Source organism: Coloeus monedula (assembly GCF_965178545.1).
Source record: "Coloeus monedula genome assembly, chromosome: 19".
NCBI classification, from domain to species: domain Eukaryota; kingdom Metazoa; phylum Chordata; class Aves; order Passeriformes; family Corvidae; genus Coloeus; species Coloeus monedula.
In genome coordinates, this window is record NC_138799.1 from 3,184,285 (window position 1) to 3,211,988 (window position 27,704).

Genomic DNA, 27,704 nt, shown 5'->3' on the forward strand with positions numbered 1-27,704 from the left:
AGCCACAGTCTCAAAGCCTCCATGTGTTGTGAGACAATGGAAACTCAAAAGTCTTGAACAGAGAGCATCTGTTCCACTCTCCCGGGTAATCACTCAGAGAGGAACTTTGCATCCCAACACCACAAAACGATTTTTAGAAGCCACAGCAGCAGCGTCTGTTAACTGGAAATGCAAACCCTCCCTTGCCTTGCAATCCAGTCTTGCATGACGAAGACCTTTGCCAAAGAAATACTTAATTAATCCTCATGCTTCTATTTAATGTTTAAAATTAGACTTGATTATTCAAAAGCATTGAAGGTTTGTTACCCATTTCTAACCAAGAGTTCTACACAATGAAGACCTGAAGCATAATCAGGACCAAATCTCATCAGTGCAGCACTCACTGGATGTAATGTTGATCATTACTAACTGCTGTGAGTTATGACCCACAATTCTACTGTAAGAATTTCCTCCAAGTTCTTTTGCCTTTTTTCTGCCATGGTATGTTCATCCCATCTCTTTGCTGGATCAAGAAATGTAGAGCAATTCTGTTTTAAGTAAACACTTGTTAGCCTCTGTCAAAACACACCTGAGACCAAACTAACACCTTTCCTACTTCTGCTGTCAGAATAGGTCAGTCCTGCGACATTGTCATGAACAGCATCTTTGTGGCTCCTTAATTCCTTGAGAGCTCAGATTGTGTAGAATATTTTCTATGCATACCCAGCTGTATGGTTTTGAATGAAATGATGTAATTTCCCACAAAAACTAAGAATGGCTGGCACTTCTATTTTAGAGGAACATCCCCACTAGGATTCATCGAGTCTATTCACCACAACGGAATTTTTACTCTTCCTTAATCTTGAGCTGATTTTTTTTCAGTCTCCTTTTAGCACCCTGACATCACATACCTTTATGATATGGTATCATAAACAAACTAAGTGTTGCAAAAAATAAAAAGAAAAGCAGGAGACTGAGTTGCCAAGGTCCAGCTTATCTGGCAGAGATGTTTCAGGCATCTGAAGGAGGTGACTGCAGCTGACACCTGGCACATATAGCATGGGTCTACAAAAACAGGAATAGGAGTTGTAGTTTGGTTGGCAGAAAAAAGCTGGTCAGAAGAAGTGGAGAGTGTAAGATAGGGCAGGCCAATGAATAAATGATTTACATTAACCAAAACCAGACAGGGATTATAGAGATGTGAATTAACTACATGAAACAGATAACCAAAGGCACATCAAAACCAGTACCAAGTGTAAACTAACAAGAACCAATAAGAAAAACAGGCTTTAAAATATTCTTTTCATAACATAGCCTTCTAATTGAAATCTCATTTCAGGGTGAGAGAAATGAAGCTTTTATCAAAATCAGTTTGGTTTTGGTTTATTTGTTTTAAAACCAATGCCTTTTCCTCGGCCAACAGAAAGCCAAAAAGTAAGGAACAGTGAAAAGATAAGACATAATTTTCTTTATGTCTGTCTTTGAAATATTTCTTACTCTGTCCAACAGGATAACTGCAGAACAAAACAAACTTCCGAAGAGAGTTACTGAGATACTGAGGTATGAAAAACTATTACACAAAGGTTAAGAAACTGCAATTGCTTTCACTAGAGACAAATGTTATTGAAATAATGTAATAAGGCAAAAGCACTGTGAGAACAACCTCATGTTCCATAAACAGATAGTGTAAGATGCCTATAAGGAAACTGGCTGAATTCAAAGCACACAAAGATCCTGTAAGGAATATGATGACAGCAGCACTGCTTTTCACATCCATATAAAGTATTTAGCATTGGTATTTTTAATGTGTAGCCAAAGGCTGAACAACTTAAAATAGGACATTTTCCATCCCTGTTAGGAATCCTCCAACACAAGAACCAACCTCTGCTCTCCATTTATACAAAATCTACCAAGAATCAGTCTTGCACAACTGCATTTGTAACACTGACATAAGATGGAGCTGCTTGAGAATGTCCTTCCTGAAAACAGAAACAAGATACTGAAGTACAGTCAGTCTCAGGTTTGGCCCAATAGATTTTCTCATTTTTCTAATAAATCCCAAAATATTCAGAATGGTTGTCATATTTAATTGCTTTTTCTATGAAATTTCCTTAAGTTTACACCTTATCTTCAAAACATAGAGCATTTTAAATTTTGATAGAAGAGAGAGAGAAAATCACACTATCGACTTCTTTCTGGGAGGGGAACATTAGAACGACAAATAGCTGTTTAAAATGATTTAGGAAAAAAAACCCGAACAAATGCTGTGCTGGACAGATTATGATTGAGTCCTGTGCAAATCACAATGTGTTCAAGCAACCTCCAGAAGGGTGAGGGGAGAACACAAACATTTCTGACAGGACAGACAAGAGTCTTTTCAAGATTCAGACTCATGTTAACATGCCTTGCAATACAAAATTGACAGCACAGACAGGTTTGAGATTACCTTTAAAAAAAAAAAATTGCCCAAATATCAATACCAAAGTCCTTCGGACACAGGGAGAAAAGAGAAGAAAAATCAATGAAAACCAATTTATATCTACTGCAAATATAGAATATTGAGGCAGAAAGATGTCACTTACGTCTATATGTTCACCTGGGTGATGCATAATAACCACCGTAAAGGTGAATCCCCTGGGGAAAATGGAACCACACACAAGGAAAACAGTTCCCTTCAGTGGATAGTCAGAATACCAACACACAGGCACTACAATACCTCAATGAGGAGCAGAAAAATGAAGCAGAGTCTCATCAGTCAAAGGCCACCACAGGGTTGTGTGAGGAACAGCCTGAAAGGGTCTGTGACCAGAAGCCACTGATGTTCAGAGACAGTAATTACTGACAGATGTTCAACAGAGGAATAAATCTCTCTGCTGAGGACTTGGGTTCTTCAAAGCCCATCTCCTTCACCTCAGTTTATTTTGCTAATTGAATTAGCCTGTGGTTAATTTAAGATGATATTCTATTTTCATTTCAGTCTAGAAAAGGAATGATGCAATAGACTGTATTCCAACCACCAAATAAACAACTTCCTCGTGAAGAGGATCCAAAGTTTCTCACTAAGTGAGTTTCTCACCAGTGTTCCCAAGTGCCATCTATTCCAGTGCATTCTGTGGGGCATGCCTGCTGCCATGGGAACTGCCTGTTTGGGTCGTGACAAAACTGAACAGAAGAGGCATGTGGAACAATTTGCTTGTGATTTTTACAGTTATTACAGTCAGCAACACACAGTTCCTCACTGCCTGTTATTAAATCACTGAGTGAGGTGCAAAACTGGGACAAGGAATCACAGAATATCCTCAGCTGGAAGAGACCCACAGGGATCATCAAAATCCAACTTCTGGCCCCACCCAGGACACCCCAACAATCCCACCCTGTGCATCTCTGAGAGCATTGTCCAAATGGTCCTGGAGCTCTGGCAGCCTTGGGGCTGTGCCCATTCCCTGGGAAACCTGTTCAGTGCCCAACAGTCTCCTGACATCTGCAGGAAGAATGTTTTCCTAATGTCCAACCAAAACCTCCCCTGAACATGTGGCTCAGAAAAAAAACCCCAAAACAACAGAAGAACAAATTTTGCTCAGTAGAAATCATGGAAAGCTAACATGAAGAGAAGCATTTCTATATGTGTAATAAATATACAGACTATAATAAATAGTAATTTTAAAATGCACTTAAAGCTCTTCTGAGGATGCAGCATTAGAGAAAAACAGCAACATGCATCATCTACACAGCAGAGCATATTCCACAGCATCAGCTACAGGACTACAGGACTTTTTTGACTTATCACAAGCTGTTTATGTCACCTGAAACTTGCCAAGAACAAAAGCTTTGCAGATAAAATCCAGCCACTTTCTATCAGGATTCTTAGATATAAACAAAATCAGAAACTGTGAGTAGAAGTAGAATTGAAATATTAGGAGGTTGCAGCTCACATACACATTGCCCTTTCTCCTGAGGACACAAGCTTAAAATCAGTCAACTTTCACACATCACCATTAAAGTTTCTAACTCAAAACATATTTGCAAAACACTATTAAATTTAGAACCTGTCTGTAAGTAGAGCAGCTACACAAGCCCTGCCCTGCAGACCACTGTCACTGCCCTGGGGCTGGTCAGTGCTGGGGATGACTTGAGAAGCTCAGCCAATACAAACCAGCAACTCAACAGCTTAATTAATTAGTGTGTTGGCAGGCTCCAAGATTCTAATGAATTTTTACCCTTCTACTAATCAGTTTCAAGGGACTATTTGTATTTCCCCCCATCACATCCCAAATGGCACTTTTCACTCAAATTGCCTTTATTTTACTTAATAAGGCTGTGTTTTTCCCTCCCCAGAAAACACTGAATAAGAAGTTATTTGCAGGAATCAAACTGATTATTCATGTAAGCACAATTCTGCAAACTGATCTGTGACACATCATTCAATGCATTTCTTGTCATATACTGGTACAGAGCTCTCCAGAAATGATTTTATTCTCAGGTTTGGGGCCAGTGATGGTCTTCCTGCCTGACCTTTGGGCCTGACCTTTTCGTGTGTTTTACTTTCTACAGCTTTTAAGAAAAATGTCGCTCAATAAAAAGGCATCTTAATTTCAAAAAAATTTCTCAGGTTGACCAAGCTTTGAAGGCAGCATTATGAATTGAGTTTGTGTCAACATGACAACAATGACAACACCCCAAGTACAGCAACTGGTAGCACACTACCTCAGAGGCTTTAAAAATCTCTTATTCTAATAGCCCTTGTACAACAAAATGTGTTTCTGTAATGCCACATGATTTATGCATTCTCATTCTTTGATTTGTGTTCCATTTTAATTAAAGAAAAAAGCAAATACAGGTAAGAACATGCTTCCTATAATTAACACCAGTAACAGTCTTCAATTTCTTCCACAGATAACATTTTTCATTCAGTTTACCAACTTTTTTTGAAAATCAGACACCTGTGATTCTGTTCGGTCTTTACACAAACCCAAACATGTAAATGCAGCTGAAAATCTCACTCCATTAATTTTCTTCCTTTGTAAGAAAAGACTGAAAGGCTATTTTTCCCAATAAAAGAGTTGCAGTAATTGCAGAGGCAGGGTTTTAGTACACAAGAGGGGAAGAAAAACATCACTCACAGCTGTAACTGAATAAACCAAGATTAGGATGGATGTAAGCAGGAAAGGAGGCGATCACTGGACATCCTAAGAGAAACATATATGTACCTAATTATATTTGTTCCTTCCAATTCCCATTACAGATTTTTAAACACAAAACTCACCCTCTTTGAGAATGCTTGGTGTCACCTCACCATTACATACATCAATACTGTCCTGCAGTTTGGAATTCACCTTTGCCATTTTACACCACAAAGATCTGATATGAAAGAGTAATCAAAATTTGAAACAAGTGAATTTAAAACATCTACTAAGTATCCTCATAAACTTTTTTTTTTCCTCTTAACACCTGTTTATGGTTGTGTTTTGTTGGGTTTTTTTTTTTCTTAGGAAGGGATGAGACAGAAGAGGCAAATGAAGAAAAAAGTTCTTAAAATCAGCATTCTGGAAGCTCATAATTTTAAGTTAAACCCTTAATATCCTATTTCTAATGCTCAATAGGCTTTAAATTTGTCACCAAAAATAGGTATTACTTGCCTAAGATCCCAGAATAACTTGACATAATAATTTAAATAGCTGGATCAGCTTTTTCCTCAGTGCTTTTATACATGACTACAAGGTGAAAATGTGTTTCACATCACAAATCAATGTTCAGCCAACAGTTCAATCCCAAGCTTGCAGTGGTAATGTCATTTCCTGGGCTTGCCACTGGTTCCCACCCTCACAGCATCTCCCTGGTGTGAGTGAGAACAAACCACATGAAAGCAATGACAGGAATTAAAAAAACAACAACAACAACAAAAAAAAAATCCAAAAAGACACCACCCTTCTGAGGGTGTATTTAGGTGAGTTCCTGTCTCCAGGTTACCACAGGGACTCACAAAGTGCAGTGCTGTCAGAGGTGATGGGGAAATTGGGAAAGGAAAAGGGGAGACCAGCAGCAGCTGTGGGAGCTGGAACTGGAGCCCAGGGCTCCTGCTCCACCCCAGAGCCACCGTTACCCTGAATAGCCTGGCAGCCCTGCACAGCCTTGGAATGGGGGCCTGACAGGAACACTATGCACATTCACTAGAGCATTTCCAGACTTCCATTAGAGATCCTCTTCTGGCTATGGCTTTTGGAAACTATCCGAAAAAAGAAGAAAAAATACCTTATTCCTGCATTTCCTGTATTTATTTATAATTCATCAATCTTGAAATAAAGTTATGCAAATCTTTACCTTATGACCAGACTTTTAAAAATTGCTGATTTAGGTCTATTTTAGATATAGGGAGACAACAGCTACATGAATTACAGGAACAGTTATTTTTTCTACATGTTCACAAACACACCTGCAGCTGTCTTAATTTATAGCAAAGTTCACAACCAAAGCACAACCTGGTGAGGTATTTTTGTTCAAGCTCATAGCTGTAAGCCCACATAACACACCGAATCAGGATGTTACAGACAAGAATCACTTTCACCTATGAGAATTATCTACTGCAACCTGTACTTTCATCTGCCCTTCTGGAAAAGAAAAGACAAGTCACTGGGATATATTAAATATGTTGAACTCTATTATCCCCAAGTAGTTTTATCTAATTTGGGATTTAAACCAGCACAAGAATTATCAGAGCTGCCCTGTAGAGACTTAGTTTAAGTCATCCCAGATCAACAGCTGAATCACAAGCTAAACACTACTGTACCATACTCAAAGCCAGGTCAAGTTTATCCTATGATGGATTTTTTAAATTCCAAAAAATCCTACTACACTAGGATTTTATTTTTGCCACTGAAGATAGCACTTCTTGTCTTAGTGTTACTGTGTTCATCTGAAAAATAGGTCATGTCAAAAACGGCTTTGAAATTATTATTAACAAAGCTTACAAACACTGATGAAATTCTTCTGCTGAAATGGCTTCTAATGTCTGCACCAAGGCTGACCAACCAAGAAGGAGCACATAGCAGGGGAAAGAAATTTGTGCACAGAAACCAGGAAGAGCAAGGATGAAATTTAACAGATATTCCAAGGACGTGGAGATAAAGAACAGGATTTCACACTTACTTCAGAAAAGAATAGCCTATCTTGAAAAAACAATTACTTCTTCAGTTAGATTTAAAATATCTCAACCCAACATTTTTCTGGGAAAGCATATGCAGTTTTTCACTTAACCTGATTGAAGCCAAAGAGCAAGTGTAACTAAATTAAATAGCAACATATGTCCATACGAGAGACCCTGATTTTTCACTGTCTCTACCTACTGCATACACACTTACTGAAGTATTTTTGCTACTACAGACAGGAAATGTCAACAAACACCTTACACAACAGTAATCACATAAAAAAGACTACTTAACACGGTGCCTGTGGTCATCTCACTTCAGACCATATATCCTCCCTTAAAGCCAGAGAAAGAAAGGTCTTTGTGATACATCTTAAAATATCTCCACGTGCACACACTGTTACCTAGCACATACAAAGCTATTCAAATCAGAAATTGTCTGTAGCTGTATTATTAAGTTGCCCACGTGAGTGTATTTTAAGGGTTCCCATACTGTCAGGTCATATATCTTAAAAGCCACGGATCAGGAGTTTGACTACTACAATAAGAGTGAAAAAGAAACATGGAAAACAGCAATGCAAAATTAAACCATTCTGGAGCCTATGTTTTATGAAACAACATTTCAAAATTCTATAAATATCCAGGTTCTCAGAAGGCCAAGGCTCTGAGTAACCTGATCCAAACCTGAAGTCAGCCTTGCTTGGAGCAGGGTAGATGAGATGACCTTCAGAGGTCCCTTTCAATCCATGTTAGTTTAAGATTTCATAAAATAAACTGGAGAGTGGGACTGTGTGTGTACAGACATGCACACACAAACACCTGCCCTCTCTATTTCTAGATACCCTGGGCAGTCTCTGGATACAGCTACACTCAACACTGCATACAGAGCACAATTACGAACAGTACTGAGTAGAGCAGACTGATTTTGGCATCTTAAATACACATCAGTTTTACACTTATACACAAGAACTACAGAAAAAAGTATTGCTCTGTGACCTACATGAGGTGGTGAAGATATAACTTCTCACCCTTATCAGCTCTACCTGATCTCAGAAGTGTCCAATTTATATGTTGAATTCTCAGCACCGGGAAACCACAATCCTCACTTCCAGGGCTCTGAGTGCTATAGTGGTGAGGAATCTCTCTGGAATTATAAATGAAATTAATTGCTTCTGCTGAGACAAGGGAAAAGCGAGGAAACAGGCTTGTCCTGACACAAGTAACCACTCAAACCACAAGCAACACTCAGGTTCACCATTCCTCTCTGATCCACATCTCATTTACATATCTCAAACTGAAACTCCACTTCTCCCACCTCTGGAATTCCTCCTTTGATGCATTCTCCTTCCTGCCATCCACTGATCAGTATTTTCAGCACTGACTCATGAGAACATGCTTAACATGACACACAGCTGAAACTTGTTTGAGTGTCTTGATTTAGAAGCCCAAAAGACTCCTCACTAGCAAGTACAGGACATGAAAGCCTCTTGCAAAAGTAATAACAAGCATATTCACACCAATGATAGTATTTCATACTACTAAATCAGTCAAATGATCACGGCTTATAAAAGTTGTATTTCAAATTTATTTCAATTTTACCACATGATAAAACCCATGATGATCTACTAAGCCTGAAGAATTCAGAATAAAACCAGGATCCTGCATCCCTATCATATTCTTAAATAATGTGCCTCGGTGCAGCATTCCTCTTGACTGTCTGATCAAGCTTTACAGACTTTTAAGCATTCAGAGTAAGAAAAGAGCCAAAGAATTAAACAGCCATTGGAAATGGCAAGAAAACAGGGCATTGAAACAGTTTTTTTAAGTACTCTATTCCAGTATCTCACCTCAGTTCTACTCCCCTCTCCAGTGTGTCTGTGATGATCTGCACAACTCCTTATTTCACCAAGAAATCTGCAAGAGCTATTTTAAACAATTTTTCCTTCTGTTTTGTAGGGGATTTTTACTACAAAAGTACATCACAAAACAGGCCAGACTACCTTTCCCCAGCAAGGCACATGAAGTTTTCATGCTATACTACATTATGTCAGCTAAGAGCACAACCGTAATTACTGGATTTTAGAAAATAGCTTCTTGTAAAGGCAAAGGAATGGAGGATTAAGTTAGTACTATGAAAACCAGTGCACTGTAACTTCAATTCTTTAACTAATGGTTTGAAATTTAAGAACAACACAGAACTGTCATTATTTAGATGGAAGTTTCCCAGTTTATGTATGTAAATGCTCACATTTCAAAAGATTTGATAGATCCACAGTTCTCAGGAAACCAAATGGCACAGTAAGTCCACTTTACAAACACAAAACAAAACCAAAATTCAGTGTTTTTATAGCTACTATTTGCCTTTCATTATAAATCTCTACGGAAGATTTTCTCATTTAACATTACAGGTTTATGCCCTAAGTATTCAGTACTGCCAACAGCACAACTTAAGATTCTGCCTAAAGTAATTCTCCTAAATGTACATTTTTAATGTATCATTGGAATAAGAGGGTAAGTTACTCTTAAGGGTTTAGTTCTGACATCTGAACATGGTCAAGGTTCCACAATTCCCACAGACCCACAGGAGCTGAAAGCTGTACTTGGCCACTTTGACTAAAGCAGAGCCACTGCTCATCATATTCTTGGTGAAAGAAAGAATCTTGTTTCAGAATAATTTCCATTCACCATTCTGCTAACTTTACTGGAAAATAATAATGATAATATTCTGCTCTACAGAAGTCAGATATTCAAAAGCATGTGCTCATATAGCAACCCAAATACATAATCTGTCACACTATAACATTACAAAAGGAAATTTTTAAAGTCTATTTCTCTTGATTTCTCTTCAGCATGAAGTGCCAGTCTAATGGGAGGTTTGGGGGAAACCTTAGAAAGGGATGAAATGTACTATATTCCAGTACTATGAACAAGAATAATCATTCTACCAGTAATTTACACAGTGAGTGCAACTCAACAAATCTGGCAGTATCAGTCTACTCACATAACAGTGAGTCTTTAATAATACAAATATTTGCAGTGTGCATTCAAAAAGGCCCAAGAATGAGGTTGAACTGGCTGAGAATATGGTGCAGTTGCTACTGCAATTGCAGATTCTTCTGATCCTGTAGACTTTGAAAGAAAATATAACTGAAGGCTGAGTCCTCTTCCCTCCTCACGGTAATCACACTGACAATTGAAAATCTGAGAGCAGTGACAGACACTTCAGTAAGAATAAGTGTCACCAGTCATACTTCTTTTGTGAGCCAAACTGAGTTATTTACATGAATGAATGTTTGGTAGTCAAAGAAAAATTTGAAAGGTACAGAACAAAGAGAGAACACAAATACAGAGGAAGTAGCATTTTCATTTTGAGAAAGCCTCAAAAAACTACCTTCTCAACTTTTTTTTTTGTTTAATGATGTATCTGTGCAACATTTGGAGAAAAATCCATTGTTCAAAAAGCAACACTGAATTTTGATACCTCCAAAGCATCAATACAATATTTAGGAGCAAGAGCAGTTTCTTACAGCCAGTGAAGTAGCTCATTTAAAAAACTGAATGCAGAGTCTAATGACCTAATTAGGGGAATTTCTCCCCACAGAGAGGCTGTTCTAGTGTAAGTTGGTGGGAAAGCCCAGCTGGCTTGAATACTGTAAGATCAAGACCTGAAAGCTTATGCAAGTGTGTGGTTAAAGAAAAAAAAAGTTAAAATCAGAAGACTGGAAGTTTCTGTGCTTCTGACAACCATTCACTGAACACAACCGTACTAACCTCAGCTTCTCAGTTAAAAACCTTTCCAGGATTACTCATACTTGGTAACTACAAAACAGATCTGGAACTGCCAACACTGTTCTGTAGAACTTCAGTTACTGAAAGTACTCCACTTGTTTCATCTCTGTTACAGAAGAAAATAATTAAGATGCATCATGTATCAGCTCATATATCAGCTTTCGTAGTATCAAAAGCCAAAGCAAGAGATCAAATGATTCAATAACAAAAGATATTTAGATAAGCACCAGAGTAGCTGATCTCAATTACTCATTTTTTTGAAGGCACCAACACAACACTATCTATAGTCCAGCATTTTTATCCATCATTTTTCAGGGCATCAATCAACTGCACAAATGCCTTCCAATATATGGGATATGTTAAATTTGTTCCCCAAAGAAAAGCATTCCAAGAAACACATTCAGATGGAAGCACACTTGACACTGCAATACTACAATCTTAACCCTCTTGAGTTTTAAGTAAAATGTAAGGAACTTAAGTCATTAACATAACCTACAAAAAGGTATTAAATTCTGACTAAGTTTGAGCAATACCATGAGCACTTTGGCTTGTTCTTTTTTGTTGCCCCTCAGAGAACTCTGTACAGACTCTAACAGGGAAATAATCCACTCATAACATAACACAATAAAACTTTAGGTAATTAAGTTTAATGTGCTGTTCAACACATAACATGGAATTTCATACAACTTACAGTAATTCTTTACAGTTCAAAATAACCTCACAGCAAAATCAAAATGGACTAAAAACTGGCCCCATATTGTTATGCAAGAGTGTGATTTTCTTCTTGCTGCTCACCCTGAAAAGCAACACAGTAACAACAGTTACAATATGACATTCAAATACATAAACATGAAATAAATTTATAATGTTTCACTAAGTATCTCTAAGAAAGTGCATTCCCTTAATACAATCTTCCAACTTGGAAATAAGAGAAAATATCACAATAAGTGCATTTGCGCTTTTGTGTGTGCAATACATATAAAGAGACCAACATCTTACGCTTTTATGATGCATAAACAGAGGTTTCACTATAGCAAAATGCAGATCAACGTTCAGCATTTCAATAAAGTAAATTATTTGTCTTAGAATAACCACTCAATTTTCTGTAAGGAAAAGCTGTGTTACAGTCACTTTGAAGTCACATTAGTGAAATAACCACAGACTGTGGTTTGCCAGGGGTGGGGGGTGGCTGGTTTGGGTTTGGGGGTTTTTTTTGTTTGGTTTTTTTTTTTTTCTTTAATTAAAAACAAACTATGAACACTAAAGATCAAAAACAGTACAAGCTGAATCTTTTAAGCCAATTAAAAATTGCAACTAGTCAAAACAAAGCTTTGAAAATTGATTTGCTTGGAGAGCACAGGAAGCTGTCCTACCAAGCAGGTTATATTTATCAGGCTTTTTTTTTCTTTCCGTTTTGTTTTAAATTAAGTTTTGCTTTCCTGCTTGCTAAGAAACTCCTCAGCTGTTCACCTTTTCATGGTAAGTCTTCAGCATTAACAGCTTGCTGGACCTTCCCTTGAGATTTTTATTCGCTTTCCAAGGGAATTACACTTTACAACTGCCTTGTCTGGACAGTAATTGGCTTTTCAGAGAACACATTACTCAAGATGAAGAGAAGTTCTGCAATACAGAGTCTTGCAAAGTCCCACAGCTATGAGGAAAGCTGTGCAGCAAAAATCATTACAAAAGGTGCTGCCACTGCCATTTTAGGAGAGACAGGGACAAGCTGCAGCCTCCCACAAAGTTGGGGCTTCCCAACTCAACATTTACTACTGACTGACACCAACTCATCCTACAGGCTTCAGTCTTCCTTGCTGAACTGCTGGGACACTTCTGAGTATATATTTTGTATTTGTATTCTGTTTCATTTTTTACTGAATTAGGAAAAAAAAAAAAAATACAGTCCATAATCAAATTCCAGAAAAGTCAGTTCACAGAATCACAGAATGGTTTGGATTAGAAGGGACCTTAAAGATCATCTCATTCCAAGCCCCTGCCATGGGCAGTTCTATCATGAGAATCTGTCTTATTAATACAGGTAAAGGAATTTTTGAATCCCTATCAATCAACTGCTACAACAGTAAAAGAATCCCAAATTCCGCAAAGCTTCCTCAAAAAACCCTGTTCAACTACTTTGACTCATCACTATTCCATGTTAAAGCAAATAACATATATTAAAAAAAATATTGTTTATTATCTGCTTTGACAGTTTTGTAATTGTTACATGTAAACCAGAAAAAGAATTTTAAACTAGCTTGGTTAAATTCCAATGTTAAAGTTAGAAGCCAATAACAGAAGAAGCAGGAGAAGGACTGAATGTCTTCAGGAACCTTACTGGATGAGGGTTGGTAACCCTTCCATTTGGCTTTGCCCTGCTAATGCCACTTTAAATCAGAATTTCTGTACATTCTTTTCTTCCTATTCTATCAACATGCCAGCTCCTCACAACAGCCACAACTCAAAAAGCCATACCATTTCATCTGGCAGGAATCTTGAAGTCACTTGACTCCCTCACTGTTTCTCCATCAACTCAGTTCCCTACAACAACAACTGCTGAAAGCCAATGTCATCAGGCAAGACACTAAAACCAAGCCAGAAACCAAACATTAAGCCACCAATGATGCTGAATTTAAGTGCTCTTCCTCCACTGTCTTTGATGTGTGCAGTTCCTTAATAGTTCGTGTTTAGCCAACCTAAACTAGACTCAAAAGTAAAAAGCCTAGAATACAACAGCTGCTTTATGACTATGAATGCTGAATGTGCTAATAAAGCACCTACAAGACCTTGCTCTTTTCCTGACTCTTACAAGCACTGAATGAAAAGACATATTTGGTAAAGCCTGAAACAACAACAGGAAAAGATGACACTCAAGTGCCTGGAAAGCAGGAAATACCCGCCTGCATCACCTCCCTTCAATAGGAAGTGCAGTATCACACCTTTTAAAACAAGAAAACAGTATACATTAACATAAGCACTGTTCCTTTCTGAAGGAACTTCACTATGTTCTATTTGCCCAGATTTCTAAAAACAGTGACTTAGCAATTGAGTTTGGTCTTGCTTTTAAGATCCAAGCTCAGCTACCAACAGGTCTTTGGGCAACTGACTTGACCCTTGTATGTACATCCCACATAATCCCACAGTAAGAACCTCAGTGGCATCATCACTCTACCTCACTGCTCTCCTGTGAACTAAAGACAAAACTGACAGTGTCACCACTGATTTGGTGTTCAGACACTGAAACACAAAGCATTTTCCTCATAGTGAGGTTATACAACTACTCCCAGTAGGTAAATATTCCCTGGAATAAATAACACAGCATGCCCTAGGATGCCTGTCTCATTAAGCTCCTCTTATGTTTGACTCTCCTTATCCCTAGGCAGCTGTTGTTCCTTAGCCTTGTACAATTACCACTGTGTATGTGCCTGATCATTTGCCCAGCGTTTTATGTAATTGGTGGAATTTAGAATCTTCACATTATTATCATGAGACTGTTCCACAGCCTCACTGCCTTACCTGTTAGGGCAACAAAGTTGTTTTCATACCAAAGAATTTTTTACAATATTTCTCACATCTCAGAAGGCTGAAATAAGCAATCAATTAAACACAAAGCCTCTGTCTCACCTGTATCAAATCAGTCCCAGGAATTCAGTTACTGCTGCACTCCAAACTAAAATTACAGTGCCAGAGAAAAACGCTATTTTGAAGAATGTACTTGAATTTTTCAGCTTCATCAGCACTGGTATTTATTTTCTCCTGACCTAGCTTCCAAGGATTCTTCTCTGCCAAAGAACTGCTTTCCAAAACCCAACTTGCTCACCTACTAAAATCAAAAGTAAGAACAATTAGGAAAGTCACAAGCAAAACCAGAGTGGATGATGAGAATCAGACAAACATGGTACTTGACATACTTCACCATATTAGCGAGGGGTTTGGACACATCATGCAACGCCAAGGCAATGTCCTATGGTCTCTGTGTCTCCCTGTACACATTAAAAGATACAGTTTTTTAAAGGTCAGAAAACTAAGACATGGGTGAATTATTCAGTAACACTGTTGTGGATAATCAAAACCTAAAGAAAAAGTAATGGACAAGCATACCTATTGGAGGCTCCTCTGATCTCAACTGGGAATGCCCCAGTTACTGAAGACACTGCAGTAACAGACACCAGCAGTCGATGGTGGGGTGGCCTCGCTGAGCATGGCACTATTTTTAGATAGTTTAACACATCACTTGGTGTGCAACATCACTGGGTCAAAAATGAAACATTTTTCTTTCAAGAAATGTTAAAGCACATGCAGTTGCACTTGCCTGGACACTGTACTACTGTAAAAGCCTAACTGCTGACAGGGATACATGTAAAGTACTGGACATTTTCTTATGCACTCATGAACCTTGTACACAACTAAGGAAGGCAATCACTGGATTTGCTGCTTGTACTCTTAGGAATTTTACAACTTTTCCAGCATCCCTTTCAGATTCTTGCTTCGGAAGGACTGGACCATTGATTATGTACTAAGGTGCTTTTAGATAATGAAGCAGAGCATGAATGATATGAGTTTCTAAGAAATGAAGTTAAGCGTGATAATAAAATCAATTCAAAATACTTTCAAATGCAAAACATGCAAAAAACCACAGTATCACTAACATGTCAGCTGTCCTTGTCAACATGCAGTCCGGCAGCATCTCTTCCTCCTCTTTCACAGTTACAATTCTCACATCTCCAAATCCAGAACAAGCAGATTCTTTAAGCAGCTGGTCACCATTGTCATACCTGCAAATACAACCCAAGCTGTTAACTGAAACATTTCTTCTGCAAAAAGTTCTGCCTCTGTTTCATCTACACTAGTGTCATATACTCAACTCTACAAACAAGAAAACAAAGACAGAAAATCTTAACAAAAGATATTCAAAATCTTCAATTTAACTAAAATTAGCTGTATACTTTCCTTTTGTATGAGTAACTTTTACCTCATTATTTTTAAACATCAGCTACAGTCTTTCAAGTGGTACCAAGAAAAAGATTTCATCCACCCTTCCCAAGTAAGGAGAGGACAGTACTAACGTTCCATCTGCTGTTATTAAAGAAGTGCTGGCTGACAGCGCTCTTGCTTCCTTCACAGTGATCCTTCTCACACCCTCAGAGAGGGGACAGAGTGTAGCTTTTGACAACGGGTTGTAGCTGTCATACCTAGAAAGAAAATACACAATTGGTATCAACATCCAGAATTATTTACTTGGTATTAGCAAACAGAGGAGTATTGTGACAGTCCACTCACATGTCCAGTAAAAACCCTGCGACTTCTGCATCGTTTCTGAAATCCAACTTTTCCTTAAGTGTCAGCCACCGGTCAATGTGATTCCCCACATAAATCCTTGTTTTCCCCCTTCTTCTATCAAGACTTTGCTTTCTCTTTTTCTTTTCCAGAAAAGACAACACTGGGGGCCTTCCACACCTCTTTGCTGGCAGGGACATGGTGAGCCTAGAAATAAAGGAGAGGCTTTATTGAGAGGCAGCTCAGAACAACAGGCGGTACCTCAGCGTCCGGAGCCAGCACAGCGGGGGCTGATGGCCGAACACCTCAGGCTCCTCGCAAGCCAAGCACCGGCTGCCGCCCCGCACCGACGGCTCCCGACCCGCGCCCACCTCCTCGGGTCTTCCCCCCTCCGCGCTTCTCCGTGGCAGCAGCGGCTGAGAACGGGGCCGCTTCCAGTCGGAACATGGTGAAGGGCTGCGGGACAGCCGCTCACGCCGCTCCTGAGGGGAGGGGAAGGGAGGGGAGAGGACATACCCGCCTCACGCCGTTCCTGAGGGGAGGCGACATTCCCGCTTCGCGCCGCTCCTGAAGGGAGGGCAGGGGAATTCCCGCCCCACGCCGCTCCTGGGGCACACACACCGAGACACATTCCCCCCTTCATGCAACCCCTGAGGGGAGACCAGCCTCTCCCGCCGCTCCTGAAGGGAGAGGAGGGGACATTCCCGTCTCACACCGCTCCTAAGGGGAGAGGAGGGGCCACTCCCGCCTCACACCGCTCCTGGGACGCACACACACATTCCCGCCTCAAGCCACCCCTGAGGGGAGCCCAGCCTCTCCCGCCGCTCCTGAGGGAGGACAAGCCCACCCTCACACCGCACCAGAGGAGACACGCTTCACAGCGCCCGTGAGATGAACGCCCTTTCCCCGCCGCCGCTCCCTTTTCCCCCGCCCCCGTCGCCCCCTCACACGCTGCCCCGCCGGGGCGGTCAGTCGGTGGATCCCTCACGGCCGCCACCATCGGCACCGACCGAGGTAAACAAGGGACGTGTGACCGCCGGCGCGCGCTGATGGCGCGCAGGTGACGTGAGGGCGGGGAGGGGCCCTGACCCGGTTTTAAGGAAAATGGCTAAAAATCGGGGTTTAAGCGTTAAATCTGGGCAGTGAGTCCAGTCCCGTCCTGAGGGAGCAGCCAGTGGCGCTCAGGTAAAAACTGTTCTCAGCCTTTCACTGAAGCCCAGAGGGTAGGGGTAACTCAATATGGGGTTTTTTAATATTTAATAACAAGTTTCAATTACGTGTGTTAGGTATAATAAAAAATATACCGTTTTCCTAAGCATAAGCAGCAATTCACAGGAAGAATATCCAAAATACTGTGTTGTTATCTTACCTTCTGAAAGGCCAGATTCAGAGACAAAACCAGACTTTTCCTCTGAAGAGCAAAAAGTGTTTGAAATGCGACCTACCTGTTAAAATGCTAAATCGATGACACAAAGAGGAAGAAAATGCAGTGAGAATTTGGAACCCTTGTTGTCACAGTGTGTTCTGTGACATGTACACAGCCTGCATTCCAGCAGGTCCTTGGCACCTCCACACACTCCTGCTGACACAGCCTGCGTTTTTAAATAAATAACTGAAAACACAGACTAAGTTAGCCAGCAATATTTATGAAGAATTTTATCTAAACACAAGAGGGAAGATCATACCTGCCAATTTATTTTTTATCATTTCTGTACGCTTTGGTAGAGTCACAGCAACAAGTCAAACAAGTTGGCTCAAGAACCAGCAGACAACTGAAGGCTGATAAAAATATTTATTTGCATTTGCTGAATCAGCTGAATAATCAAAACAGATTTTTTTGGTTTGTTGTCCAACATTTACATAACTTGAAAATAAAGAACTGAAGAAAAGAGCATCACTTCCTGAAATCTATTTCAATGTCTTTTATCATTTACAGTTTTGGCCTCTGAGCAGATTTTCATAGTACATTTTACTATGTGAGTTCACAGAGAAGTACATTTTAAAAGAATTGTTGTAGCTTGATTATAGTTTTTCTCAAAATAGCCCAAATTCTCAATGATACATATATGTAAAGATAATCCCTTGCACTCTACCCATTTAATTTAAATATAATTTCTCGCCATTCACCATTATTTCTGTAAAATACCTACTGTGATACTGTTTCAAAGTAAATAGGACTATTTTAGAGGCTTTTCATATTTAATTCTTCTGATTGCCTTCACAAATATAGTTACTGTTTGTATAAATAGATTCACATTCCAAAGAACAGAACTGTATTAACACCAGAACCTGTTGTGTGCTTAAGGTTCCTGATTATTTTGAAATCACAAAGCTGCTGGGAGAAGCAAGAGGGTACAAGCAACATTTATGTCTACCAAGTAATTTGGAAACAAAACCAGTTATGCAGCAACTCACCTTTTATGCCAACTAAGTTAAGCAAGCTACTGCTGTTATGCATGCTAATAAAGTTAAAAATAGCATGTAAAAACAGAGGTCGGTGTCAGTGTCTTCAAAAATTAATTGCTACATAAGAAAAAAATCCAAAGCCATTACATTAATGTATATTTCCCATATTCGTGAGGGGGTTTTTTTTATTTCTTTTCATCTCATTAGGATCTGCCAGCCTGTGTTTATTTCAGCTGCTTGAGCTGATCCTGTCTGTGTGACAGACACAGCACTGGGAATGCTTTCAATCCCACCAATATGTGTATTAATGTTGGTTTTACCACTTGGACATCTCTGTCAGCAAGGTGAATATTTTGCCCCTGAGCAGTTTCATGCAGGTCCCAAAATGAACAGCACTGCTGGTACAAGGAAGTGTGTCTTACAAAGCAGCAGCTGCAACTCAGGAATGGAATTCCAAGGCAGGTGCAGAAGCTGCCTCCTCCCAGTCCCAAACTGCATTCACTCAGGAAGGAATTTCAGAGGTTTATATAGTTTATATATATATATTTACATATTTATTTACAGAGGTTTGTATAGCAGTCTCACAGCTACATTACTTCAGCTCGCTCTCTCCCCTTCCATCAATTGAAAATCCTGGCTGTACTATCACCTTTCTGCTGATGAATATTTCACTGTGCTTCAGTAGTTTCCAGAGCAAACATCTTCTTGTTTAGCTCCCAGCCATAAGCATGGCAGTAATGCACCTTACAAACCCCAGAAGCCTTCTGCCTCCTGAAGTGTAATTTTCATTTCAAAATGCCCTGTGTTGCCACAAAAACCATCAGTTAACCCAGCAAAATGTTCAAGTACCCCATTTATCTTGTGTTTTATGAGTATTTGTGAAATGGGATTGAGAAACTGCTCCCTGGAAATGCCAATGCAAACTTCTTCTTCGTATAGTAATTAATGAATCTGTGTAATAGAATAAAACCCTCACAGACCAAGTTGATCTAGCCAAGTAGCCCGTTTCCAGAATGCATGGGAAGCTCAGACCTTTCACTGGATGTTCTCCCAGATTCCAGTTACCCATGATTTAAGGACTTGGAAGGTGAGGGTGAATCCAAACCATTAAGCAGGTGTGTGTGCACCCCAGGAACAGAATCCCTTTTAGACCCCTCTTAATATTTTGGACTTCATAACGTCCTACTGCAGGGAGTCTTCACTTTGCTTTCTGCATTTGTTACATAATTGTTATTTCTAGACATAAAGGGAGTTACGGCACTGGCACAAACTCATTTGTTTCCATGTTCCAGTGCAACACTGACACCCCATTAAAAGACACAGCACAGCAGTGACATGAATCAGCCCCTCAAAGAGCATCTCTCATCTTTTAACCGGTCTGTTTCTAACCCAAAACAGAATCAAAGCAACTCTTTAATGAATAGGAATAAGAATAAAGCTGAAAACTGAAAACCACAAGGTTTATCACCACGTGATTCTTTCCAGCAGGAGACTTTGCTTGTGTTTTCAGAACACCTCAAATTGTTAAGAACAGAATATAAAAGATGAATTGACACTCAGTTAAAGGGGGAGGCTTTCAGAGAGCACACTCCTTTCCAAACTGAGCTCCTGGTCATTTGGGCCTTCATGATACAACACAGGAAGTACTTTAAGAGCTTTTAAGAAAAGTGAAGTCAAGACCTGCTCTCGGACTGCACCTTGAGCAGTGTAATCCAAGTAATACCAGAGTAGAATTCCTCACATTTATTGTTCACTGCTGAGGTTGGATGATTCATCACATTTAAATTCTTTCACATGAGCTTAATAACTTCCTTCTTTCATCTGTTATCATCATATCTGAAAAGAATTAATAATTTTTCTTAAACTGAATTATGCTGTGTGGTATCTAACATACAATAAAACATGCAGAAAACGTGAAGTAAAAAAAAAGGAACAGTCAAGCAAACCAAGAAGCTAAAGCATTTTTACTACAGAAAAATGGCATCTCTAACAATATATTTGTTTCGTGTTTCCTATTTTTGCTTTCTCCCCCTCACCATCTGCCTCTGTTCTGCTTTTTCTTTCAAAAAGCATCCACCTCATTTAGCTTCACTCACCCCATCACAGGATTCAGCCTGAATAAAAACAAAACCCCCAATTCCAAAGCCAAAAAAGCACTACCTCTTCATAAAAGACCTTAGAAAAAGAGCTCTCCTTTTTCTTACAGGAGCTGTAGATCTGTTAGAGAAGCAGTGCATCTTGACTCAGTGCTTTGCTACACACCCTCTAGACAAAGGAACTTGAGCTTTTTGGCCCCTGATAACTGGGTTGTACCTGTACCTTCAGTGGTGCTCTTTTTGCCAAATCTTGCCCTGTTCTTTTGGTAGCCAGCACTGAGTCCCACAAGAATGAGATCCTGTAGTGTGGAGAAAGAAGGTGAATTACAGAACATGCAGTTCTTGAGCAAGAACTACTTCTTCCATCATGGAAGCACCTAAGCAATGCCCAGGGGAATTTGCTGTTCTGTGGAGCAGAGTCCCACTGCTTTGCTTAAGACACCCTGCAAGAAAACAAAACCATTTTGGGGAGACAATCCTCAGAAGGCAATAGTGAGAAATAGAGAATGCCCGTCATTGACATGTGTGCCATGCAGTGATCAGGAGAGCTTGGCAGTGCCAGAACCTGCACTGTGCTGTGTGCAGAGGAAGCAAGGGATAATGAGGAGAAGATGAAATACAAAAAGGTACTAACCTGTGGCAGCACAATAATCTGAGTCTGGAGGCAAGTCCCTGGAGGGCCAGAAAGGTCATGACAAACGCTCTCATTTGTGAGTCAGTTCTCTGCAGCAACCATAGTGAATTTGTTACTGCAGTCAGTGCATGGACTAAGGGAAACTTCTGGATCCAGCCAGGGTACAGCCCTGAGCCTCTGGATCTCTTGGGCAGAACATGTTCTGTGCAGTGCAGCAAGGAGCTGAGCCAGGTCAGACACCCTCCCAAGGCACTGGGACCTCAGTGCCCATCCTTGTGCCTTCAGGGCCAGCAGGACCTTGGCATGGGAGCAGTAGGAAAGAAGTAAGGGACCCGCTGTCATCCTGGCTGTGTCTCTGGTGGTCCTGGGAGCTGGTGGGGCGCCAGAGGGGGCTCACAGGATCACAGAATCAGGAAAAACCTTTGAGATCATTGAGTCCAACCTATGACTAAATACTGCTTTGTCAGCCAGACCATGGCACTGTGTGCAATGTCCAGTTCTTTCTTGAACACCTTCAGGATGGCGACTCCACCCTGCGCAGCCAATTCTTATGTTTAACCACACTTTTCATGAATAAAATCTTCCTGATGTGCGACCTAAACCTTCCCTGGTGCAGCTCCGGGCCATCTCCTCCCCGCCTATCGTTGTTACCTGCGAGCAGAGCCCGAGCCTCATCGAAGGTCACCCCTGAGCTTCCTCTTCCAGGGTTGGAGGGCTGGATGGGAGGGAGAAAAAAATATGGAACGCTTCACGAATTTGCGTGTCATCCTTGCGCAGGGGCCATGCTAATCTTCTCTGTATCGTTCCAATTTTAGTATATGTGCTGCCGAAGCGAGCACGATCCCAAGGCCCTCCCCGAAGCTATTTGTACCCCCGGGATTCCGGCTCCGCCAGGTCAGGGTGACCCGGGTGGGACGAACCAGCGGTGCTGGTGGACGCAGCAGCAGTCGTGTACAGCACCCCGGCCGAACCGAGAGTCTGGCGGGCAGGGGCCGGCGGAGAGGGGGCAAGAAGACCCAAAATCCGGCCCAATTAGCGTTATGCAAAGAGTATTGCTGTATGCAAATACACGCAAAGCACTCTGGGGCGGGGGCCGTGCCCGGGGGCTCCGCACGGGTCCGTTCCGTATCAATAACCTTCGGCGGGCTTCAGAGCGGCGTTCGGCTCTGCGCAGCTGGGAATGTGACACTTTTCCGTGGTGACGTACCTAAATTAGTTAATATTAGTTAATAAAGGGGCGATATGCGGGTAGTTGAAGGCATTTGTTGTTTCACAGAATCACAGAATCGTTCGGCTTGGAAGGGCTCTCTGGAGATCTCGTAGTCCAAGTCCCCTGCCAAGGCAGGGTCACCTGGAGCAGGCGACACAGGAACGCATCCAGGTGGGTTTGAATGTCTGCAGAGAGGAAGACTCCACCACTCCCTGGGCACCCGTTCCGGTGCTCTTGCCACCCTCAGCGTGAAGTTGTTCTTCCTCTTGCTGAGGTGAAGCTTCTTGTGTTTTAGCTCATGGCCATTACTCCTTACATATTTCGAGTGTATCTCCGGCACACGGCAGCTGTGGCGGGACCGCGTGGCTGCAGGGATAGCGAGGGAATGCGTCCGTACACGGGGGACAAAGAGCGAGGATCCGGTAGCCGCATTTGTTCTAATGTGCGACGGGGGAAAAGGTTCCCGTGAGCAGCAGAGTGGCGCAGCGGAAGCGTGCTGGGCCCATAACCCAGAGGTCGATGGATCGAAACCATCCTCTGCTAGCATGATGTTTTTGGGTTTTATTCCCTCGTGTCACGGCGCAGCGTCCGACGGCTCCGTCCTCTCTGCTGGTTATTTTTGGGTGTGGGGGACAGTGGCGTTGCTGGTGCGAGGACAGCTGTTTTTTCCTAAACAATCTTGGCGACACGCAGTCCAGCGGGTGCGAGTAAAGGACCGGCGGAACACTGCACAGTGTGATGCCTACAGCCTTTCTTCGAGTGCAATTTGAAGGTCTCGTAGGGTCACAGGATGGTTTGGGTTGGAAGGGACCCTTAAAGACCGTTTAGTCCCACCCCCCGCCATGGTTAGGGACGCACCAAGTTGCTCAGAGCCCTGTCCAACCTGACTTTTAATGTTTCCAAGGATGAGGCATCTGCCACCTCTCTGGGCACCCTGTGCCAGTGCCTCAGCACCTTGTGGTAAAAAGTTTCTTCTTTATTTTTCGTAAGAAAGCTCCCTTATATATTGAAAGGTCACAGGGTCCCCCTGGAGGCTTCTCTCCTCCAGGATGAACAGCCCCAGCTCTTTCAGCCTTTCCTCATAGAAGTGCTCCAGCCCTCCGAGCATCTTCGTGCGTTCGTCCGGACCCGCTCCAGGAGGTCCATGTCTTTAATTAGTCTTAACAAGCTCGTTGCATACATTTGTAGTTTTTCCCTGTCTTGCCCGTTTAAATGAAACATTGTGGCAATGTCAAATATATCAAGGAGAGACTCAGCACAAAATGCAGGAAAGCAAAAGGAAAACAAACGTGAAAACTTAAATGTCAATGCACGTGGTATTGAAAGCCTGTATTTGGCCTCTGGATCGCATGGTCTGAGGGAAAGGCTCTGTGAACTTATTTAACGCCACAGCGCTTCACAATGGGCATTGTTTTCAGGGCTGTAGAATGTGAGAAATAAACAGTAGAATTTTTGCGTGGAGCGAGTACGTGCAGAATACATGAAAGAACAACAATGCGGGAATTCTGGTTACAAATCCATGGAAAGAACAATCGTATGGAATTCTTTTCCCTTGCATATGGCTCAGTAGGCGCGGCTCGGGGGATCACATTGTGCGGTTCCATGGTGTAATGGTTAGCACTCTGGACTCTGAATCCAGCGATCCGAGTTCAAATCTCGGTGGAACCTGAACGTTTTTGCCGCGGGCAGGTTTCTTCGGTGCTCAGAACCGTGGAAAGTGACTTCAAGGTGTTTTTCATGGATTGTGAGAATGCCATAAACATCCCATGCCACGTGGAAAACGCATCTAAAGCAGAAGAGTAACCAATGGGACAATTTTCCCGGTTTTTTTCCCCCCCGTATCTATTATTTATTGAAGCCAGGTTAGTAGTTTCTGACACACATCACCTGAAGAATCTCAGACACGTCACAGCATATTGTTTCCTTTTATTTCTATGCTTTGAATCGCCTGTGTGGAAACACGGTTCTAAAATTCTGCATCAGCAAAGATGGTGGCAGCTGCTGAGCTCTGGGGCGGGGATGAGGTTTTGGGGTGTCTCTGACAGCAGATGTTCTCCCAGTGTTCATGTTTGCTTTCTGCCCTCACTATACCGGGGTGACTTGCAGGTGTCCAAAGGGGTTCCAAGAGAGCTGGAGAGGGATTTCGGACAAGGGACTGGAGTGACAGGACGAGGGGGAATGGCTTCCCACTGCCAGAGGGAGGATTAGATGGGATATTGGGAAGAAATTCTTCCCTGTGAGGCTGACGCGGCCCTGGCACAGGCTGCCCAGAGAAACTCGATGCTTTATCACTGGTAATATTCAAGGTCAGGTTGCACAGGGCTTGGAGCAACCTGGGCTAGTGGAGGGTGTCCCTGCCCACGGCAGGGGCTTGGGACTGGATGATCTTTAAGGTCCCTTCCAACGCAAACCACTCCGTGATTCTGTGAAGACGATGAATATTGCAGAAACGTGGGACAAACATGGATATTTAGGTCGTGTTCAATTCCTGTCGGTCACCCTAGGCACAAGGGCAGAAAGGACGGCGATTTCCCAGCGGGATTTGTTTGCTGTGGATTTATTACCGGGGCTGGAAAAAGGAAGAGGCACCGCCCGGTTCTATGGTGTAATGGTCAGCACTCTGGACTTTGAATCCAGCGATCCGAGTTCAAATCTCGGTAGAACCTGCTCCCGTTCTCCCTTTTCCTGCCTCCCCGCACGGACCGGACCGCGGGGACGCTCCGGGGGTTTCCGTCACCCGAACTGCGTCACGCTCTGCCCAATTTTGTTCAACGCAATGAATTTGACAAAGGATTTTAAATAATTCTTATTACTTTTTATTTAGGTCTTTCATTGTATTATACTGCTGTTTTACATTAAGTATTTTGGGGGGGGGGGGGTGGGAAAAAAAAAAGGCATTTACACTGTGGAAATTTTCACCAGGCAGACGTGCAGAATTTGGACATTTTTCAGATGCACCCAACTACTGACTTGGAAAATAAGGGCGGAAATGCAGTGGTTTTGGAATGGATATGATATCACAGATTGAACTCTGCACAATTTAAAGGGATATTCCCTCTGCTTTTCTAACACAAACCCCCAGTGGTTATTTTTCATTTCTAGAGTAGCTAAGGTCATCTTAACACCTTGGCTCCCCTCCTCCAAACCTGCCCTACTAGTCACTTGTTTACACAGCAACAGGAACAAGCCTGCTCTGTGACAACAAGTCCTCCTCCTCCTCCTCCTCCTTTTCCTGTGACCAGGTAACCCTGCCTTGCTGGCCCTTGAAAAAAAACACAGAACACCTTCAAATGGAGTTATAATTTAGTAGAAATCCAGGTCCCAACTTCTCAAGGAACATACAGAAATGTTTTGCTCAATTCATTAAATTTTCATATAACCTCCAGATGAAAAAAATCCCTTGTCTATGTCAGGGCTAACTTTCATCCTTTCCCCAACTGCTGGATCAGGCCACACAGAAATAAAGATCTTTGCCTGTGCACCAGTGTTTAACCCACTCTATGCAGTAACCTCAGCACAACTCTCACTGGCTGGCTTCATGCACCAACAGCATTGTCCCCAGGCACAAGAGCTTTAAAGCCACAGAGGCTTGTCTGCCTTGCAAGCATTCAATATATTAATTTACAATTCTAGAGAGCAAATGACCATTTCCTACAGCAATCTGGCAACTTTCTCCTTTCATTTACCAGAGTCTGAGGTGCAGCTGTAATCCAGAGCTCCCATAAAGTGTTGATGCAGCATTGGTGCCACAGATGTGGCCAGCACTCCTGCTCAGTGCCCTAGACAAAGCTCCTGTGTGGAACCAGGTGTACTTAAAGAGTTTACACGAGACAGAATCAGTGCAGAATTGAGTACCAAGATTTACTGACGACAGTTCATGGTCATGCTGCATTTGAAAACAAAGCACCGAAATTTGGGTAATTGAACATCATCCAGATATAATCCAGCTGAGACTGCTGCATGTGGATATGTGCATTACTCTGGGGGAGAGCACAGCCCGGGGCTGCCCAGGTCATTGGCCACAGGGGACACACAAAGGTGCTGTGGCTGAGGGAAACCTCCTGCACCAGGCAGAGGGACTTGGCAACCTGCTGGAGCACTCTCAGAGTAAAGTAGTATAACCCCAAGAATCCAGCACCTGACATGCTCAAGTCAGGAACATCCCAAGACAATTTTATTAATTCATTTAATGTGTCTAATTCCTTTCCCACAATCCCTCCAGTTTACAATTTTCTAAAAATCCTCTTGTCTCAGCACAATATTCAAGGGAGAGGTAAAGCACTATGGCTATGGCCATGTCAGGAGCTTTTCCTGTTGCTGAAAAGGCAGTAGCAATAGAAATTATTAGTAGCCAAAATCCAATCAGGGAACTAAATAGTTTTGTAATTTCAGAAGTATGGCTACAAACACGTATTGCCAGCAATAATGGACTTTGCAACTGCAGATTTAAAAGCCAGAATCAAACCTCAGGCAAGTATTTCATTATATATGAAGCTGCAACAAGGTTGTCTGATATATGTTAAAATTTCAGTGAAAGCAGGTGAAGGGGAAAGACTTAAGGGATAGAACTTTCCTTTCTGACTGGCACTTTCAAGAAAAAGCCTTTAAAAAACTAAAACATTTTACTCCAAAAAGTCTTATAAAACAAAAGCTGACAAGAAAAATTAGGTGAGTGTCAGTTACCTAGGTCACTAATGGTAATACATTCTGTGTAGCCACTACAAGCTCAGTTAGATGCCTTCCTTGTCTTTAAAAAAAGAATTCTGAAGCAGACAAATCATCAACAGCTCTTTGCACTGTGACTGCCTCAATAGGTTACAACACTTGAGCAGATGGAAGAAATGGTGGATGCAACTGAAACAGGTTATATTAGACACTGAGCCATTGATTTCCCTTGCAGTGGGAGCAGAGCAGATTTATTTCACCCACTGCCCAGCCCATTCCTGGGGTCCCCCAGTGGCACAGGGAGCGAAGCCCTTCAGTGCAGCAGGCAAACACTGGCCAAGGTGCCACCCAGCCCTGGGGAGGGTCCATCACATTGTACAAACAGTTCAGGGCTCTGCTTTCAGAACAGCAAGGCAGCTCTTGCGTAGTTTACTGAAGATCTCCTCAGAAAAGCAAACTGGTTTTGTACCATTTCACCCAGTAGAAGCACATAAAAAAATAAGCACACTG

General features: G+C 41.8%; 1 protein-coding gene across 4 annotated transcripts; it reads right to left on the reverse strand.

Annotated features, from left to right (window-relative positions):
- Positions 1–11,534: 11,534 nt before the first annotated feature.
- LOC309580271 (uncharacterized protein) lies at positions 11,535–17,925 on the reverse strand. Of its 4 annotated transcripts, none has more exons than XM_082294140.1 (8): positions 17,132–17,925; positions 16,187–16,390; positions 15,973–16,098; positions 15,556–15,681; positions 15,008–15,113; positions 14,818–14,889; positions 14,531–14,729; positions 11,535–11,705 (listed from the first exon to the last, which is right to left on the reverse strand). In XM_082294140.1, the coding sequence occupies exons 2-5, from the start codon at positions 16,381–16,383 to the stop codon at positions 15,029–15,031; spliced, it is 534 nt and encodes a 177-aa protein (XP_082150266.1). In that variant the 5' UTR covers positions 16,384–16,390; positions 17,132–17,925; the 3' UTR covers positions 11,535–11,705; positions 14,531–14,729; positions 14,818–14,889; positions 15,008–15,028. The 4 variants fall into 4 exon arrangements, with proteins under 4 accessions (XP_082150266.1, XP_082150265.1, XP_082150264.1 ...); XM_082294139.1 differs by lacking the exon at positions 17,132–17,925 and adding an exon at positions 16,555–17,120 and having other exon boundaries at positions 15,008–15,156; XM_082294138.1 differs by lacking the exon at positions 17,132–17,925 and adding an exon at positions 16,555–17,117 and having other exon boundaries at positions 14,531–14,726.
- Between the last annotated feature and the right edge of the window lie 9,779 nt (positions 17,926–27,704).